Source organism: Raphanus sativus, chromosome 2 (genome assembly GCF_000801105.2).
Source record: "Raphanus sativus cultivar WK10039 chromosome 2, ASM80110v3, whole genome shotgun sequence".
NCBI classification, from domain to species: domain Eukaryota; kingdom Viridiplantae; phylum Streptophyta; class Magnoliopsida; order Brassicales; family Brassicaceae; genus Raphanus; species Raphanus sativus.
The window spans coordinates 8246962-8268396 of NC_079512.1; the positions used below are offsets into that span (position 1 = coordinate 8246962).

Genomic DNA, 21435 nt, shown 5'->3' on the forward strand with positions numbered 1-21435 from the left:
TTTGTTTTCACACTTGTGGAATATATGATGATACAAATATTTTTTGGTATAGCTCAGTTTATACTATAGCAAACCGAATTGAGCTGTAGTAATTTGAGCTCGAGTAAAAAATGTATTTGTTTCCAGCTGATTTGTTAATGGATAAACATTATCAGATTTTATGCAAGGAATATAACCAGTGAATATTTCCTCATTATTTGTTGTATAATCACTTTTTTGGTAAGTGTACCAAAATAAATTACGTAAATTATAGTTTTGTACTATCATATATATAAATCAGTAAAATCAAAATGACAGTATTTTATTATCATCGGTTTATCATATTCCAAAACAAATATATAAAAAGTTATATAGAAATTTTGAGTCCATATGTTAGGTTTAAGTTTTGGTCGTATTTTTTTTGTTTCTAATTCGTTATATATAACATTTTCGAGTATAATTATATTAGGATTTATGCAAGTCATTTAATAGAGGATCCTCATTATTGATTGTAAATTATATTCCTTCTTTTACAAAGTGTACAATTTCTACAACAACCATATATTCCTAAATTTTAGAAATATGATTTCTAATTTACTTATTGAGCAATTATATTCCTTTAATATGGCGATTTGATGAATTCACCCCCTTAATTTTTGTCAATCAATATTAATTTGAATACGTTTAAATACATGTAATGAGATTAAATTACGGTAATAATTAATGTAATGTTTTTTCGATCTAGATAATTGTTCTCGATTTCGAGTATTATGGCAAGTATATATTTTTATTGGAGCGCAAGTTACGTCAATTTACATTGTCAATATTACATTCATTATGATCGAAATATTATAGATTTGCTTGATCAATACAATAGTTGTCGATTTCGCAGATTATGGCAAGTTTACATTTGTAGTGGAGCGCAAGTTACGTCGAATTAATTTGAGAATATTATAGTCATTATGGCTATTTGATTATTATTTCTTAGCCCTAGCCGACTATAATCGACTATATAACCAGAATTTCCGACCTCTCAACGCCTCACAACATTCATATTCACTCTTAGATCATATACCTACTCAAACCATTCTCGCAGGCAATTTCTCATGGCTTTATATTTTGTTTTTGCAAGTAATCTTATCTAATTTTGTTTTCTTATATTTTGTTTCTGCATGGTTTAACTAATCTATTGCATATGCTTCGTTTTATCTTATATTTATAATTTATTTTATGAAAACAAATATTTTATTATCTGCGTTTTATTTTATCTTTACTTGATAATTTTTATATTAGTATTTGCTTACTATTATTGATTCACTTTCACGAACTATAATTCAATTAAAAAAAAAAATACACAAGTTAAAAAAAAACGAAAATTAATGTAGTATTTCTTTCTATGAATTTACCTTTATAATGTCTATTAATTCAAAATGATAATTTCTTCAAATTTATTCACTCCGCGCAGGGCGCGTATTATCAACTAGTAAATAGGTATTTGAAAACTTTGGTTTGGTTAGGATCAGTTCTTTTTTTAGGTTTGGATTTGTTCAGTTCAAAATTCAAATATCTCTAAAACAGCTGTAATTTTCAGGATATATGATACACCAAAATTGTGTCTTGTTCTACTACAAACTGACAGTGTAGATGTTATATTTGAGATTCAATTCAAGAAGATCGGTTTACAATTTATCTCTATGCAGAAGGCACTGAATTTTCACGAAAAAAAAACCTGTATTTCCCTAAAAATTAAGAAGAAAACTTTTGTAAAGGTTTTGGCTACCAAAAAGTCAACTGATTGTTGTATTTTTGGAAATGTATTTAATTTTGAGTATTGGTCAAGAATCATAAAGTCGCTGCCAATAGAAATTTTACATGTCATAAATTTAATTTAGAAAATGGGCAGAGGGATTTAATTATCCAAACTCCTATGTAGTATTTATCGTCTCTCAAGTCTCAAGTCCAACGCTTCAGTTCACCTACCGCTTCCGACAAAACTCTTTTATACCTTCTCCGCCGAGATCTCCTCCATGGCTCCGATTGCTGTCGGCGATGTTGTACCCGAAGGAACTATCTCCTTCTTCGACGAGAACGATCAGCTCCAGACTGTCTCTGTTCACGCCCTCGCCGCTGGTAAGAAGGTCATCCTCTTCGGTGTCCCTGGTGCTTTCACCCCCACCTGCAGGTAAAAATAAAATCCTCCACCCACTAACCTCTTTTTCCTTGTAATAGATCCGAGAGACTTATTCGATTTCGAGATCTTGTCTCTAAGATTATAGGGTTTCAGATCTATCCTCAAGTTAGTTGTGTATGTCAGTGGAGATCTGGGTTTTGATTCTAAGCTGATGAATCTTGTTGACTTGTGTCTTTATTTATTTTTTCCCCTGGATTAGTATGAAGCATGTGCCTGGATTCATTGAGAAAGCAGAGGAGCTGAGGTCAAAGGGTGTTGACGAGATCATTTGCTTTAGTGGTGAGTGTTGGTAAAATCAAAAAATATAAAAGATGTTTGGTATATGATAGTAACAACGACATCGTTTTGCACTTGATTTGTTTGTTGCAGTGAATGATCCGTTTGTCATGAAGGCATGGGGGAAGACATACCCGGAAAACAAGCATGTCAAGTTTGTGGCAGACGGTTCAGGAGAATACACGAAGCTTCTTGGACTCGAGCTTGACCTCACGGACAAGGGCCTTGGTGTTAGGTCAAGGAGATTTGCTCTGCTGCTCGATAACCTTAAGGTCACTGTTGCCAACGTTGAATCTGGCGGCGAGTTCACTGTTTCCAGCGCCGATGATATCCTCAAGGCTCTCTAAGAAACTGTATCATCTGTGTGTATCTCTGGCCTGATTTCTGACAATATATTGGGCATAATAATAAAGTGGTTTAAGTTGCTATTTTAATAATAATAAACTATTGGTTCTTCTTCTTGTCATTCTTCGTATAATTTATAAAATAAATTTGAGTAATTCGTAAATTTGAAGGATGCATACCAAATATTTGCATTCTGGTCGAGACTATGACATGGACACATACCTTTAACCTACTTAGGCTAGTATGGTTTGTATCATACTTTTTATTACTGGGCAGTCTACTTGTCCGTAACACTCGCCAAGTAAGAATAGTTGGTTATCATCCTCTGCATTATGGTAGAGTAGTCATGTTTTTGTGTTATTAATTCAGTTTTACATTCTCGTCACTCAGAAAACTCCTAAAAATTAACACAAATGGTACTCCATAAATTGCATCCACAATATTTTACAAAACCAACTTGAACTTTGAAGGAGAAAATCTTAAATCTCTATGTATCTGTGTTCTTAAAACTGAAAGAAAAAACATATAGAAAAACTTAAAGACTCACGAAACCCAAAAAAAAAATTATTGCATTTCTTCACCTCAAAAATGATGGACATTTTGTTTTGACAAAAAAAATAGTAAAGAACGTTCTGAAAACCTTGAAATCATCCAGAGATAAATATATTCGCATCACAACACAAGTCCTTTCTAACCTCAAGGAGATAATAAACAACGTTGAGTGTGGTGCGAGTTCATGGTTTCCTGCACCGGTGATATCTTCAAGGCTCTCTAAGAAACTTCATCATTTCGCTCAACATATTTAAAATCACTGCACTGCAAGTGAAAGTAGAGGATTAATAGCGATTTGAGTTGGTTTCAGACAAAAAGAAGCAGGCATAACAAAGCGATAACTTACACTTCTCTGGTATCCGGATTATTAAAAGAGTAACTAGAGCTTGACCCGCACGCCCGTGCGGGTGTTTATTTTTACTACACGATTTAAAAGTATTATTAATATATTATGTTGTTTTGGGTTCAATTTAAAATCAATTGCATACAGTGACTTGTGTTTCAGGATTATTTGCAATATATGTTGATGTAGGAGAATTTCATGTTTAAGAACTCTATTGAAACCGTTTTGATTTGTCATATGTATCTTAACAGAGCCGATCTATAACGAAAGAAGACAAAGATCTGTTTTACATACGCCAGTTTCTCATAGTACTGGCTTTCAGATAATATGAATACAAAGAAGAAATACAACAATATTGGAATTTTTTGACATAGTTATCTTATAGGCTTGCCACCCGAGTATCTACAACAGTTTCATCTGCAAGAATACTTCAGAGTTTCACGTCTTTTTTTTTTAACTTTCAGAGTTTCACGTCTTTAATAAGATTAAACTTCGGTTAGTCACTATTTTTCTGTTTGTGTGTTTTGGATGCAAAGAAAATAAAAGGGGAAATGCATATATATATATATATATATTATATATATATATATATATAAGGACGATAGTCGTAGTGATTTTTATACCTGGAACATTCTTTTTTAGACTATCGGAAATAAATTTTATAAAAATTAATAAAGAATGAATGTTTAAAACAGAGTGAATCAAGTAAAAGATATATGCTAGATTTAGGTATCGATTGTAGTTAATATTGCTGAGATTACTGTGAATAACTTTTAACATTAAAAATATTCTTATTGTTAGTTACAGAATATTTAAGATTATGGACTGAGTTTTTATATATATGGAAATGTAGTTATTAGCAGTTCTTTTAAATATTCGATGGTCTGTTTTGTTAAGTTTAGATTTTTAGAACTAATTTAGATATCTATGTCGCGTTAATATCAATTACGTAGTGTACAATTTAAAATCAAATGTAATTTTTTTTCCAATTACTAAACCGGTTTGATAAATTGTTGCTATCACGAAATCTTTAATCATAGAAAGATCAAACCAATTACTCTGTCAGCCACAAAAGGCGATAGTATACAATCCATGGCCAACGTTTTAACAAACCATCTAATGGCCTGTTCATGCATGCTAGAAAAGAAAAGCAATGAAACCCAACTAAAATTATAGGCAGCAAAATTTTAGGTCTTTTTAACTGAAACGATTATACTGTCAAAAAAATAGATAAAAGAAATTCCCAGTTCGATATATAATATGAACACAATCAGTGAATATCTAGGTTTGAGTTAGACTGTAATTGTAAAACTCACAGTTTTGTTTTTTTTTTTGTCAACCTCGTAGTTTTGATAATATGGACGAAGTGGCACCGAAAAGTTAATGGCACGGTTTGATCTCAACAGAAAATATTTTACTACAATAAATGATTAATAATTTTATTTAAAATAAATCTATCTTAATTACTCAATGGCATAAGGATGTAATTATTGAGGAAAACTTAGGGCTAAATACAAATGTACTTCAGTTTTAATAGATTAGATGGTTGAAAGATTATAAAGTACTTCTTATCACGACATACAGCAATAAATAGGCAGTGCACCAAGGAATAAGATCAACTCGAATCAATGGAAAGAGTCACGAAAATGAGTGACAAATAAAGAAAAAGGAAGCATGTCTCAGTGTTTTGAAAATATTCTAGCAGATGAAACAAATCCTTCTCAATGTTCCCATTAAGTAAACGTTCTCTCTTTTATTTCTTTTTTCCAATCCCAACCACTCACACAAACCCACCAGATAAGAACACTTATGACTGAGGAACTGACCCAATCTTCTTATGCTTTGACGCATTAAGCATAATGGGGTGTCACATGACACCCCTTAAATTTGTATAAATTATGCTGTGTAAAAGTAACAAGAAGTTTTTGTCATTTAAGGTACAATCCATCTCTTAACACCCCATTAATCAGGGTTCGAACCCAACCTGACACCTTTTTTTTTGTAATTAAATTTTTGACACCCCATAAAATAACCGCCTCTTGAGCTCATCTGCAACCGCATCGATGAACTCCTCTGTGTTCAAGTAAGTGTCTCTTGAGAGTCTGGAAAAACACCAAAAAAAAAAATTCATAAATCAATTGAAGCAGTCTTGATGTGAAACGTGGAAAGAAAGGCAGAAGAGATGTGAGTTACTTACTTTGAGCCGTGAATGATGAGTGCAAGATCTTTTGTCATTTTTCCAGACTCCACTGTACCCACACAAGCAGCTTCTAGCTTCTCGGTAAATTCCAATAGTTTTGAGTTGTCATCCAACTTAGCCCTGTTCAAACAGCACATATTTTCAATTCGTTCATCTTCCTTTGGAAACATTATTAAGCGTTCAGGATGTTTTTTTTTCTCGTTACCTGTGAGCAAGCCCACGAGTCCAAGCAAAAATAGATGCTATGCTGTTTGTGCTGGTCTCCCCACCTTTCTGGTGAACCCTGTAGTGACGGGTTACCGTTCCATGTGCTGCTTCCGCTTCAATCGTCTTTCCATCCGGGCAGACCTAATCAAGATAACACAACCGTTGTACGAGAAGAAACTTAAAGGGAACATGTAAGAGAGATTATGTCATGTTATATACCAGAACAGAGGTCATCAATCCAAGTGACCCAAACCCTACACACATTTTAAGAAATTATTAGCTAACAAGAAAACCTAACAAAAAATGTGAATACCAAAAAAAACTACAGCTTAAGGCATATTCATTTATCAGAGCATCACACAAACCTTGTGCCAGGAAATCACTTTGGACATCGCCATCGTAGTTCTTGCATGCCCACACATAGCCTCCCTCGCTCTTAAGAGCGTAAGCCACCATATCATCAATGAGACGATGTTCATACCTAACCGGTTTAATCATTTAGATCCTCCTCGATCAAAGCTAACATACACAAGACAAGGATGAAAAAAAAAAAAAAAAAGAGTTGACTTACCATATTCCGGCAGCCTCATACTTTGACTTCCAGCTGGCTTCATACACTTCCTGGAAGATGTCTTTGAATCTTCATATAAGAACGAAAAATGCAACCAACATCAAATATGGACAGAGGATAATATGGTGAAATAACCAAAAACTTAACAGTCCACATACCTGCCATCGTATTTCTTAAGAATGGTGTTCTTTGTGCTAAGATAAAGTGGCCACTTTTTCTCATAAGCAGTATTCATAGATGCCTCAGCAAAAGCACGGATGGACTGCATTAATAAGGACAAAAAAATTAAACAACTTGATTGGGAGGCCACTTTAACTGTAGAGAATGTAAGTGGATATTATACCTCATCAGTGTTGTACATGGCCATAGCAACACCGCCTTCACCAGTAAATGTAAAGACTTCAGTTTCAGTTTTCCCATCTTTTCCCTCTGAAAACCCAAAGACATTACAGAACTTATTAGAACCAATGAAACTGAAAGAAAAACGGAACGATATTTCAATCTTCTAAACTGCCATCCCAGAATGAGACGACCACTGAGAGAGGTAATAAGTTTTACCAAAAGTCATAGTGAGTTTTCCTGGTCCCTTGATTACAGCATCAGTGGCACGGTACTGATCACCAAAAGCATGCCTTCCAATGCAGATGGGCTTTGTCCAGCCTGGAGAAGAAAAAAAGACATATTCTCAGAACCCTTAGGCGATAAAAAATTGCTAATGCAACTAGGCCATTGTCAATAATTTACCTGGGACAAGCTTGGGAACATTTTTGCACATAATTGGTTCTCTAAAAACAGTTCCTGTGTGAGAGAGACAAATAAAGTGTAAAAAGGGCAACGGAGAATGATACTGGAGAGGCTAAAAGAGAATGTCTTACCATTGAGAATGTTCCTGATGGTTCCATTTGGACTTCTCCACATCTGCTTCAAGCCAAACTCAGTGACACGGCCTTCATCTGCGGTGGGAGAAGGTCAATAATTAGTAAACTGAAACCATTGTCAACCGCAAAAAATAAAGCAGACCTGGAGTGATGGTGGCACACTTGATGGCAACATTATACCTAAAACGAAATCACAAAGCATCAAAGATTAATATATATATATTCCACACAGTATAGCAGACAAAGAAAAGGGCACTATTAGAGTAAGGAAAGAGGATACTTCTTAGTGGCTTCAGCACTTTCAATAGTAACTTTGTCATCAGTAGCATCACGGTGAGGAAGGCCAAGGTCGAAGTACTTGATATCCAGCTCCACGAAAGGGGTAATAAGCTGAAAAAACAAACGAAATTTTAAAATAAAAATGTCCTAAAAATGAAGACACAACATCAGAAGGCGTTAGGTAGCTCTTGTACCTTGTCTTTAATGGACTTCCAGATAACTCGGGTCATTTCATCACCTAATAATTATATTAATCAAGTGTGTGAGTAAATGATACCAAAACGTTTTTAATCAAAGACTAATATAGCACACGAAGCTGTCAACAAATCAATAGCTAAGTTTTAAAAGGAAAAATCAATATCAAAGCTATATTCGATGTGGATCAAATAGTTCATCAACATATAAATCTCTTGACACTGAAACGAGGCTACGGTTTCTATTGATCATTTTCGCATCATCAATAAGATCTGAACTAAGAAAAGCGAGAGCGAGAGAAAGAGAGAGAGAGATCTTACCATCCATCTCGACGATGGGATTAGCAACCTTGATCTTCTCAAACGCCATGGTTTTCTAATCGACGGCGATCTACAGACGAGATAAGTTTTCCGGCGGGAGACAGAGATCGTCGATGGTGGTGACTGGAGTAGGCGATAAAGGCTGTGCAGGGGAGGGAGGGAGGGAGGTTTTATTTTTTTTTCCATCATAGAAATTATATTAAAGGAAAGGCCCAAAGGCCGAAACTGGGCAGGCCGAAAGCCTAACACCATTACAACCAATAAAAGCCCATTCAACAAATTGGGTTACACAAATAAAATAAAATCGGACCTCAAATCCATTACCACCCACAAAGCCCAACTGCTAAGGTCGACCAACATCTTGAGAGGAGAGACCACGTGTTGCCATCCTCTACACGGCATGGACACGCGTCACCCGATCCCTCTTTTCGATGTCGCCGCTGCAGATTTTCACCGGAGGGCACGACCGAATCCCACCAGCCGTCGCAAACCTCGGCGCCAAACACCAGCTTTCTTGCTTCCCACCTCGACAGATAGAGAAACCGCATCACCATCGCCTTTGTTTTTTGATTCAGAACACCGGAGAGCTTCATCGGGTCTCACCCGAGATCTCGACTCGAGGCGTCGCGGTCTACAGCTTCAACATCATCGCTTTATCAACCGGAGAGCATCCATCGATAACTCGAGATCTCCTCCCTATCCGAAGCCAAACACAACCACCAGACATCAAACGGAACATCACCGGAGCAAAGAAGCCTCTGCCTAAAGAAAACTCTAAAGCCGACCGTTCACTTTTGAAGGAAATGAGTAACGACGGAACCGCTAAGCCGACCGCCCACCGAGAAGAAGGTGCGGTGACGGAAACTAAAGATCTACACAAAATCCCAAAGGAAAGGAAAAGAAAGGGCGCCTTAGAACAACTAAGAAGGGACGTCGGACCGACGGACGGTGACTGTGAAAGCTCACTCCGTCGGCCGGAAAATCTTTTTCTCTCTCGGGTATTTCTCTCTCTAACTTTTGATAGGTTCAGCCTCTCTCTGTAAGGGAGGTTTTATTTGTGCTGTTTTAGGATTTCAGAAATTATTTTTGGACCCTTTTATTATTAATTTATTCTATTTTGTCCATTTTCATTTCTTCGTTGTACCGGCCACTTGTTCTGGAATGGAAGTAGGAATCGACCGTCGAATAGTATGATGTGTTTCTGCATTTAAAAATGTTTTTTCCTGAATTTTTCAGAGCATATGTAATGCGGCTATCAAACCAGTAGCTGGACTAGATGTCGACCAAACAACCTACTCAATTAACCATGGCACCAACTAGGATATATATGCACTAAAAATACCATATCTTATAAACCAAGACGTTTTTAATCACGAGACCAATTTTCATGAATGCTACACTCAAGAAGGATTCCAGCCAATTTGGAATCGTGCTAAAATATTCACGGACCAGGAAGTTATGAATTTTATAAGTTAGAAGTTTCTCATCCCGTCAATCTGTGAATATCAGGTTTTAGAAGAATATTTAAATCTAGACATGAAGCGACCTTCACCAGAACCAATCATGGGCTTTAGTAGAGCTTTATCAGCTTTCCAAAAAACTTTAAATCAGAAGAATTGGTCAAGAAAATCAGAATTATGATCAATTTCCTAGAACTGGCCAAACCGACATCATCTATGGAAAGCCTTCAACCAATTCAGATTGGTTCAACCTAGAGCTATTTATGGAAACTAAGATATCACATTTACCAATCAGAAGACATTCAAGAACTCCTTAGCTGCACCAGAACCCATAGGATCAGGTGAATCTTTGAAAAAGTTATTAAACCCACCTGGAGCCATTTATGAAAGATTAGACCATCTTTCGGTTTAATCACTTTCAAATCAATCAGCTCTGACCAGAAGACATCCTGACTAAACCAAAGCATCCAGAAGACATTGTAGGCGACCAAGAAGAATTCTACATGTTCATACCATGAACCAACTACATAGGATAAGGAAGATCCTCATTAACACCAACTCGCATTATTTGGAGATTCTTGTCATCCAGTTCCAACAGCTCTTTTCCTTCAGATCAGGCACGACCTCAGCACATTCCAAGCCATCAAGAAAGTTTCCAGGAAGCTCTCTCATCCCCTCAAACCGTCCAGGTTCAAGAAATATCAAGTTTCTTATTTGGAGCCAAAATTCCATAAAAGGCTTCAACCACTAGTTTCCGATTTTGTTACTTTTCTTGATTTGTTTCCTTCCTTCTTTCTATTAGAACGTTAGCACTTTTGTATCTGAGCATTATATAAGCTCATAGTCGTCCATTGTAAAGATCACCCTCAGTCACCAAGTTAATAAAAAGTTTATTCAGTTTTATCAAAGTTGTTCTTTGTATAAAATATCGGTTTTTTAAGATTCAAAGAGAGATTCTTTGTTGTTCTATTGATTTTTTTTTGTTAAAATTGTTCTATTGATTTCATGAGTATAGTTTGTTTGTGCAAATCAAACAAGCTCTGTACACAAATTGAGAGAGTCAATCACATCGTTTCATCATTCCATCGGATTGAGAGATTCAATCAAACCTTCATCCGCAAATACACTTCAAAAATCATTTGATCAAGCTGAGAGTGATACTCATCCAGCAGCTTGATTTCACCTTATCTATCCTTTTCCTTAGTTTATTTTCCCTGTTTTATTCATATCATCAACCGCATTCATCCATCTTCCATTTGTTTTAAGTCATCAAGTTGAATTCTAGACATATCGAACAAAAAAATCACTTCTTTGGTTGGTCCAGTTAGAACCTCAGAAACCAATCTAGTCGACCTCCATTGAGGTTAGCATATGAAAGAATTACATAAATATATCATCAATATTAATGAAAATTAATTTTAACTTTCACTGTGTGTATTTTGTTATTTTATTATATATTATGTTTTTCTTAATATTGAGAGAAGTGGAATATTACAGTTTTGTTCTTATACTTTTTCATTAGTTCAATGAAATTATTTTTCAATGAGCGAATAGTATACATACAACTACTGCGGTTTAGATACTTCAAACTATAGTTTTAATACAAAATTACAATTATATATGTAATTCAAATACTAAAAATTACAATTAGATATGTTGCTAATATTTTTTTATTGTATACTTCTTAGTTGTGAATTTTAAAATATACACTAGTTCTGCTTTTACTTTTGGGCTTATTGCAAAAGTGACTCAAAACTTGAAGTCAAACAGAAAACTAACCTTTTCTTTTGAATCATTTTTTTTTTGTGTTTTTAACCCCACATCTGCATTTTATCTACGAAAATGCCATTAACCCTTTTTTTTTTGTTTTTCGAAAATGGCTTCTTTACTGTCTCAACCTCATTTTCTTCAAGTATTTACAATATTTCCACTGCCATGAATAGTGGGAACAACCTTGTACGAACTGTTTGGAGCTTTTAATGCCATTTAATGCACGTAAATCTCTTTACACTCTCTCTGTTTCAATTGTTATGAACTAAAAACAACATTTCTTTCACTTTCTCTCCATATTCATCCAAAAAACTGAAGCTTTTGATTCAAAATATGGGCGATGGTTGACAAAGCCATATTTCTTTCGTTTTGACTTACGGTTGCTTTCGTTTGAGGTTCTGGGTGGTTGGAGAAGACCCTGTGTGCAAACGAAGTCATCTCACCTAGTTTAAGGTACGAATTTGAATTTTTTTTCAAAATCTGTTCGCGTAGAAGACTTACAAGTAAGTCATCTGTATGTAGAAGACTTACTGATGAGTCTTCTGGTCAAACGGACGACTTAAACTAAGTCGTCCAGCTTTGTTTGTTGAAAAAAAACACTCCAGACGACTTATATATAAGTCGTCTACGAGAAACAGGCTAATTTTGCATTTGACCGAATCGTGTCAGATCTTTGACTATTTCTGGACGACTTATAATTCAGTCGTCTCTGGGAAAGTTAAAATTTCAATATTTTATTAAACTAGACGACTTACGTGTAAGTAGTCTTAGGTTAGTTTTATAGTTGAAAAATAAAACTTCATAATTTAACTTTTACCAGACGACATAATATAAAGTCGTCCCGTCAGAAGACTTAATTTAAAGTCGTCCGGGGAAAGCAAAGTCGTCCAGAATTTTTCCCAATTTTCTGGTCAAACCTTGCTTATCCCGGACGACCTTAAATTAAGTCGTCTAGCTGGACGACTTTTAGTTAAGTCGTCTGGAGAAAGTTAAATTTCAAGTTTTATTTTTCAATTACAAAACTAACCTAGGACGACTTACACGTAAGTCGTCTAGTTTGAATAAAATATTGAAATTTTTACTTTCCAGAGACGACTGAATTATAAGTCGTCCAGAAATAGTCAAAGATCTGACACGATTCGGTCAAATGCAAAACTAGCCCGTTTTTCGTAGACGACTTATATATAAGTCGTCTGAAATTTTTTTTTTAACAAACAAAGCCGGACGACTTAGAACTAAGTCGTCCCTTTTAATTTTCAATTGCAAAAGTGACCTCTTTAGACGACTTACCTTTAAGTCTTCTGGACGACTTAAATCTAAGTCGTCTGCGATAATGTTTATTGAACTTCTTCATTTTCTCTATGTTTACTAATGTGTTTTATTTTGAATATTTGCAGATGATTTTTAAGTTACATGCAGTGTATAGAGAATGGTTGTTGAGAGATTTCCGTTGGGATTTTGTGGTTGATGATCTCAAAGGAGCAAGATTGTTTTTATTGAATGAAGATTCAACACATGTTGAACTTGTTGCAATGGCTCAAGAAGATTATAACCTGGACATGAGATCAGTGATTGTGGAGATTAGCTACTCATTACCAGCAGAAATGATGATGACTCCAGGCAGTCCTCCCATTCATGTTACAAGTGATAGACAAGTTCGAAACTTGCTCGAGATACTCAAAACGCATAGAGTATGTCTTTGTGTATCAAGCCGCAGCAAGGTGGAAACGGTTTCAGAGAAAAGAGAAGAAGCTGGTGAATGGGAAGAAGATGTTGGTGATAATGATGAAGCTGGTGAATGGGAAGAAGATGTTGGTGATAATGATGAAGCTGATGAATGTTTTGAAGATGTTGGTGATAATGAGTCTGTTGAAGATGAAAATCAAGATGGGGAGGAGAAAATGGGGAGGAGGAAAATGGGGAGGAGGATGCTGATAACACTATTGTTGGTGAAACAGATCAGAATGGTGGGGATTACAGTCTTTATGGAAAGGTTCTAGATGAGGACGAGGAAGATGATGATAATATTTGTTTTGAAGAAATTGAAAAGGACATATGCTAAAAAAATGCTATTGAAGGAGGAAAATCGGATTGTACCAGCATCTATGTCAACCAGAGTTTTGTTAGCAAGGATGCACTGCTTTCAGAGCTGCGGTTGACAGCAGTGAGGGGTAGGTTTTCTTTCAGAATATACAAATCAACAAAAACTCTCCTTGTGGCAATATGTCGGGTTAGCGGTTGTGGATGGAAGATCAGAACGAGTGTGAAACATGGGCCAAACACGTTTTGGGTAACAAAGTATGTGGAAAAACATTTATGCTCAATTGGAGACCGAATCGCTCAGCGGAGACACTGTACTCCAAAGTATGTTGGTAGTCTTTTCATTGATCGTGTTGGGATCATTGATGGGATAACTCCACAGCATATCACTGATGCAATGAAGAACATGTTTGGCATGACGCTTGATTACACCACTTCATACAGAGCACTGTTATATGCACAGAAATTGGTGAGAGGATCAGCAGAAGAAGGGTATTCGCGTCTGCCTTCATATCTCGAGCAAATCTCCATTGCAAATCGTGATTCTATCACGGCTATAGAACTTGATTCTAAGAAAAGATTTAAGTATCTATTTCTCTCTTTTGGAGCTTCTATCAAAGGTTTTAAGTATCAGAGAAGGGTCATTGCAGCCGCACAAGATGGCAATTTTCAGATATTCCCATTGGCTTTGGGATCGTGGATGCTGAAGATGAACCTTCTTGGGAATGGTTTTTCACAAAATTGGCTAGTTGTATATCTCATGACAAGCCTCTGGTGATAGTCTCTGACCGGCACGCGGCCATTAAAAGTGCGTGTGAGAAGGTGTTTCCTTGGGCAACCCGAGGAATATGTTATTATCACCTTCAAGATAACATTGTCAAAAAGTTTAAAGGGAAACATCTCATGTACTTGGTGAAAGGGGCTGCTTATGCGCACACGGTTTACGATTTTGACCGGTACATGGCTGAGATACGGAGTGCAAACCCGGAACTTGCAACGTATTTGGAGAAGGCCGACGCCAGGCTATGGTCAAGGGTTTATTGTAAGGGGAACAGGTTCAACATAAAAACAAGCAACATCGCTGAATCTATTAATTCCGCACTGAAGCGAGTAAGAGGATTTCCGATTCCGTTCCTGCTGGAGTTCATAAGGCAGAAGTTAGGAAAATGGTATTGGAAAAGGAGTCAAGATGCTTTGAGTCTCCCAACTGAACATAGCCGGGGTGTTGAATACTTGCTTGCTGTTCGATCAGAGATAGCGGATACGATGACGGTCGAACCAATTGATGGATGGCGTTTCTTTGTCAAAGGTGGCAAAATGGACTGTGTGGTTGATTTGGAACATGTAAAGTGTGATTGTGGTGTTTATGGAGTGGAGAAAATACCTTGCTCTCATGCTATAGCAACTGGAACACATGCTGGTGTGCATATCGACACACTTGTATGTCCACTTTACTCAAAGAATCATCTGTATGCAGGATACTCAGAGAATATATATCCTATCGTGTCACAACATATTGAGGAACGAGAATGCTTTCCTCCAAACGTAAAGCGTGGTCCGGGGAGACAGAAGAAATCAAGATGGCAATCTTGGTTGGAGCTATCTAGGATGAGAGGACACAAACCCAGGAAGAAACACAGGGCACAGAGATGCTCAAACTGCAAGGAAACTGGCCATACGAAAACCACAATGTACACAACCAGTTGACTAGTTGTCCAGACGACCTAAATTTAAGTCGTTCAGTCTTGATTACCCGTCCAGACGACTAATTTCTAAGTCGTCCAGTGTTTCGTCTACCAGATAACCTTCTACTAAGTCTTCTACTAAGTCGTCCAGTGTGTTTTATTTTTAGACTACCTTCTACTATCCCTTCAAGTGTATTTTTTTTAGACGACCTTTTACGAAGTCGTCCAGTGTATTTTATTTTTAGACTACCTTCTACTATTTTTAGACTACCTTATTTGTAAGTCGTCCAAACCTTCCAGACGACTTATTTGTAAGTCGTCCAGCTGGAAAACCTTCCAGACGACTTATTTGTAAGTCGTCCAGCTGGAAAACCTTCCAGGCGACTTATTTGTAAGTCGTCCAGCTGGAAAACCTTCTAGACGACTTATTTGTAAGTCGTCCAGCTGTAAAACCTTACACAAGTTAGAAAATCTATACAAGTTAGAAAATCTATACAAGTTAGAAAATCAAATAAATCATACATGCCCACAAACATACAAATAGATTTATGTATACAAATAGTTCAAATATACAAATAGATTTGTGTATACAAATAGTTCAAATATACAAATAGATTTGTGTATCTATACAAGTTAGAAAATCTATACAAGTTAGATTTGTGTATCTAATCATACATGCCCACAAACATACCACCATCCTCATTATCTTTCAAATGCTGATCAACAAGCTCCGTTCATATAACCACAGCCATATTATCCCTCATAGTCTTCGCATTGGACCTAGCAAAGTCTTTAGGGCTAAAGGGGACCCCAAGAGCATGACATTCAATGTACTTTACAGCGTACACGCCACAATCACCATTGTTGGCCGTGGGTACATCTTTCAGCAGTCTCTCATATGTGTATCGCTCCAACCCATGCATCTGGTCTCCGCACTCAACAAGCAGATAAGGGACCATCTCGAGAAAAGGCTCCATTATCTCATCCCATCTTTCTGGTATGGTAGATGAAGGTATGCTGTCCCAGACGACTATGTGCCTCTTAGGGATCGATATCCAAATAGCAACCCAATGTTTGTTGTCCAAGTTCAGTGGCGCATAGATATCATCAATGTCCTCCCCCCACTTCTTAATTGATTGGCAAAATGAAGGCATTGATCCGTCATACAAACTCGCCGCCCCACTAGGTAGCATTCTTCCTAAACCATTGTGATCAGACGACGATGCTTTGAAGAACAGATACTGTTCTCTCCAAGACTGGGTAAAGTTGTGATCCAGGAAGCACATTCGCTCGCTCCGGAAACATTATGGGTTCTCCTGATACCTCTGCCTCAGCACATTCATCCAAGCATCTATATGCTGCATATAAAATAATACAAGTTAGAACCTTCCAGACGACTTATATATTTACAAATCTATACAAAGACAAGTTACCAGACGACTTAAAGATAAGCAGAAGACTTACTACGTCTTCCAGCCATGCTTTGGGTGTCCGAGTTTTTGATACCACCAAGTTGGTGATGTACGTGGTTTGGTCCTCTTGCTTAGTGAAATAATCACTGCAAACAAAAAAGCAATCAGTTTTGGTTAGACTAAATCAAGCTATTATGGGTAAAGCAATCACTTACAGATCAGTTTTCAACCAATCAGCGAGCTCCTTCATCTTAGGTCTGTTTAGTGTGGGAAATGGATTATACTTTCCCACTCTAAGGAGTTTCATTCTCTCTGCCGTATAAGGATATATCTGCGTGGGAGCAGGTTTCTTCGTTCGTTCACTCCTTGCACGCACAGAAGCAGTGGGAGCTGTTTTGTCCAATACAACCAGGCTCGGTTCTGAAACTGGAACACTTGGATCGGTGGAAGCGAAGCTCGGTTGTTGATCGTTGGAAGCGAAGCTCGGTTGGTCAGTGGAAGTGATAGGAACAATCTCTTTGGAGGTGACACCATCTGCTTTATCCTCCGGCAAGATCTTATATACCGAGATCGCCTCATCTGATGTATCCTCCGGCAACAATCTCTACAATAAAAGTTGCAAGTTAACCCTGGACGACTTAAATAAAAGTTGTCTGGACGACTAGTTGACCCTGGACGACTTAAATAAAAGTTGTCTGGACAACTAGAAGACCCTGGACGACTTAATTCTTGTTGGGAGAGGATTTGATACTAACCTCTTTGGGCAGAGGAGAAGGATGTTTCTTTTGAGGAGAAGGCTTTGCCTTTTGAGGAGCAGGCTGTTTCGTTTGAGGAGCAGGCTGTTTCGTTTGAGGAGCAGGCTGTTTCGTTTGAGGAGCAGGCTGTTTCGTTTGAGGAGTAGGCTTTGCCTTTTGAGGAGTAGGCTTTGCCTTTTGAGGAGCAGGCTGTCTGGTGGGAGGAGTAGGATGATTGGTTTGAAGTGTAGGCTGATCCTTTTGAGGAGTAGTCTGTTTGTTACTAACCCCGGTTTCTGGGGCTTGAGGGGTAGGCTGTTTGTTACTAACCCCGGTTTCTTTGGCTTGAGGGGTAGCCTGATTGGTGACACCAACCTTCTTCTCCACAGCTTCCAATCTATCGAACATCTTCCTAATCTCCCTGGTGCACTTCTTAAACCCATCTTTCATCATGTCACCTAAGCCACTTCTTAAGTCCTTGAACATATTTTCTAACTCCTCTCTGGTCACCCAACTAGCCTCTTCTCTAGCCTCTTCTGTAGCCTCTTCTCTAGCCTCTTTAGGAGCCTCTTCTCTAGCCTCTTTACGAGCTTTCTTCCGAGGTCTCTGATTGTCTTCCTCCTCCTCCTCCACCTCCACCACAACCATCTCTTTGGCTCTTTTCGATGGAGTCACAAACTTAGGTTTTGTACCAGTGACTTCCCAGCAATCCATGGTCCACTTCCACGGTCTCCGATCATACATGACTTTAATGAATGTCTCCGCGGGCACGTCCTCAACCTCAAAGTCCCATTTTGGCCACATTTCACTAATGTCCTTCTCAACAAAGTTGATCACGCGGGTCTGCAGTAAATAGAAGAAGAATCGAGTTAGATATTTGAAACAAAATACAAATAGACGACTTATATTAATAGCGTCAACTAAGTCGTCCACTGGAGCTGACACCTTCCAGACGACTTATTATAAGTCGTCTACTAAGTCGTCCAGCTGGACGACCTTCCAGACGACTTATAATAAGTCGTCTACTAAGTCGTTCAGCTGGAAGACCTTCCAGACGACTTATAATAAGTCGTCTACTAAGTCGTCCAGCTGGAAGACCTTCCAGACGACTTATAATAAGTCGTCTACTAAGTCGTCCAGCTGGAAGACTTTCCAGACAACTTAATTAAGTGAAGATGGAAAGGTACCTGACTCAAGATAGCAGCTTTCATGAATCTGCGGCCTCTGCTGCCCTCGTAAGCCAGAATCGGTGGAGACGGACTGTTTTCTCTGGGTAGACCAATACTAGCACCCAATCCCGGAATAGCTGTGTACGCCCAGACCTGAAGAACTTGTATAAACCCATCCACGGTGTAACAGCCAGTAATATCTTTGTTCCACAAAGAGTCCATCAGCACCTTAAACGCGACTCTCCCCCATGGATAATTCTCAAACCGTTCTAAATCCATCACTAGCCTTGCCAGAGTAGCTCGTGTAGCGGTTGAGAACTTTCTCCCTTCAATGAATCCAGTGAAGATGGAAAGGTACGCGAGTGGCTTGCGATCTTCCCTGGACCAATCCCCGCATCTCTTCAGTGCTGCTATTATCTGATCAGTAGTTGGCCCAGCTTCCAGATGAACTCCCATCATCCCCCAGAAAGAAACCATCTCTGGGGTAACTTCACATTCTGGTGTCTCAAGGTCCTCGATGTACTCGCAGTTTAGACCAGTGATGTTTTCAAACTCTAACAGTGCCAAAACCTCGCAGGTTCTGGACCAACGAGACACCACATCTCGTACTTCTTCTTAATGTCCAGCTTTAAACAGAGTAAGTAGTGAACCAGCCTTGAAGCCCAACCAAATCCCTGCTCCTTGAACTTGATGAAAACTCCCAATCTCGACTCCTTGAGCTCTTAGAATTTAGCATCAATGAGAGCTTCCCTAAGAGCAGTATGCAACTTCGTGTTATCCGTATGATACGAAATGCTATTGTGGGGTTATGGCTCTTCCCCTAATGTGTATAACCTACGGGGGAGTTCTGGAATATCCATCCTTTTTGTCTGCAAAATAATCAAAGACAACAATAGAAGTCAGAACACAAGCTAAATCAATCACGCCTTAATTGTTACTCCAGACGACTTAGTAGACGACTTAAATATAAGTCGTCTAGAAAGTCGTCCAACTGGACGACTTAGTTGACGACTTATATTTAAGTCGTCTGGAAAGTCTTCCAAATGGACGTACTAAGTCGTCCAGGTTGAAGACTTTCCAGACGACTTACTTACAAGTCTTCCAGTAGAAAAATTTCAAGCGGACCTGATTAGTCGCAGAAGGAGTTGGAGTACTCGTCATTGTGGTTATATATCTGAAAAAATAAACGTGAAACGGTGAGAATGAGTAAATTGAAAGAGACAACGTTTTATGTTCATCTTTTCCACGAGTTTGATGACTTACCGGCGTTAGGGTTTACAGAGAAACGGCGCTACGGTTTACAGAGAAGAAGCGGCGGCGCTAGGGTTTAGAAGAAGCGGCGGTGCTAGCTAGTGTTTAGAGGAAGCGGCGGTGAGAACGTCGGTGAGCACGGTGGCGAGGGCGACGGTTTGTTCGGAAATAGTGGAAGCGGGGGCGCTAGGGTTTAGAGGAATCGGCGGCGCTAGGGTTAGAAGAAGCTGCGGCGACAACGGTGAGAATGAAGTGAGATAGATAGCCGACGTTGAGAACGATGGTTGTTCGAAAATAGTGGGAATTCGAATCGCCTTTGATATCGCCGGTGAGAGAGAACTGTTAGGGTTTCTGGATTTCGCGGAAAATGAAAAAAAAAATCACCTTATATATTGGGTAAATAATCCGGTTAGCTTTAAAAGTACATTGGTAAACTTTAAGGTTTGGTCCGGTTTAGACGACTTATTCTGGCTGATAATGTACATCAGACGACCTAATATTTAGTCGTCTAGGAACAGAAGACTAAATATTAAGTCGTCCAATACCCTAAAATGAAACCCTAAACTAAAATGACTAAATTAACTTACTAACCACGTTATAAAATCAAATTATACTTCAATAGTATTTACTATACACAGAAATGAACACGCCTAGGTAATTTTAAAAATTTTCAAAAACGGTTTTAATGCTTTCCAAAATATAACCCTAAGAACACATACAATACTACAACATATGTTGATGAAACATAAACTAAATAATATCATGACTCACTACTTTTACTCATCTGGGCTGAAAACAATTGAAATTTGTTATATATTAATTTATATCTCTTAAGACATATGTTAATTACATAATTCCAATTTTTCACTTATCAAAATATTTTTTACAAAATTTTTAAATTATGTTTAAGAATAACTGTCCAGACGACTTAACTTAAAGTCGTCTAGACGACTTATTTTCAAGTCGTCTGTTTACAGACGACTTGCGAGGGGTAGAAACGTAAAAAAAATCCGTTTTTTTGTTTGTTCACAAGAAAATAGTTGTAATTTCAATAGCCTTTTAGGTTACTTTTGCCTTTGACCCAAGTTGGGGTACTCTTTTGGGTTTGACTCCAAGTTTTGAGTCACAATTGGTAATTCTCCCTTTACTTTTTAGTTTTGAAAGTTTGTCTCTTATATAATGTGTATTCTCCTATGACTACTTTCTATCTTTCCAATATATATTGTAGTAAATCCAATTGTTATATTTCATTATTTTGTATTCTTCCAACTAAATTTATTGAAGACATTATGTAGGGGAATTTTCAAAAATACCACTTTCAAGGTACCATTATTCATCTTTACCACCACAAAATACATATTTTCAAAAATACCTTATTTATTAAAATGGTAGAGACTCTTATATCTTTATTTTTATATGTTTTTCAAAATTCTAATCCCAAATTCTAATTCCTAAACCTCCAATTCTAAACCCTAAACCCAAAATCTTCAACTTTAAACCCTAAACCCTAAACCCTAAACCCTAAACTATATACCCTAAATTCAATATCTTAAACCCTAAACCCTAAAGTCTAAACTA

The 21435-nt window shown here is 37.6% G+C and overlaps 2 protein-coding genes across 2 annotated transcripts; one reads left to right on the forward strand and one right to left on the reverse strand.

Annotated features, from left to right (window-relative positions):
* The first annotated feature begins 1912 nt into the window (after nt 1-1912).
* On the forward strand, nt 1913-2905 carry LOC108822284 (peroxiredoxin-2B). The gene is made up of 3 exons (XM_018595327.2): nt 1913-2161; nt 2370-2449; nt 2540-2905. The coding sequence occupies exons 1-3, from the start codon at nt 2007-2009 to the stop codon at nt 2791-2793; spliced, it is 489 nt and encodes a 162-aa protein (XP_018450829.1). The 5' UTR covers nt 1913-2006; the 3' UTR covers nt 2794-2905.
* A 2631-nt stretch (nt 2906-5536) lies between these two features.
* Nucleotides 5537-8508, reverse strand: LOC108821332 (cytosolic isocitrate dehydrogenase [NADP]). The gene is made up of 15 exons (XM_018594378.2): nt 8337-8508; nt 8016-8059; nt 7823-7932; nt 7685-7722; nt 7540-7617; nt 7409-7462; nt 7223-7324; nt 7008-7093; nt 6823-6926; nt 6665-6733; nt 6459-6574; nt 6313-6347; nt 6092-6234; nt 5884-6006; nt 5537-5788 (listed from the first exon to the last, which is right to left on the reverse strand). The coding sequence occupies exons 1-15, from the start codon at nt 8383-8385 to the stop codon at nt 5692-5694; spliced, it is 1248 nt and encodes a 415-aa protein (XP_018449880.1). The 5' UTR covers nt 8386-8508; the 3' UTR covers nt 5537-5691.
* Between the last annotated feature and the right edge of the window lie 12927 nt (nt 8509-21435).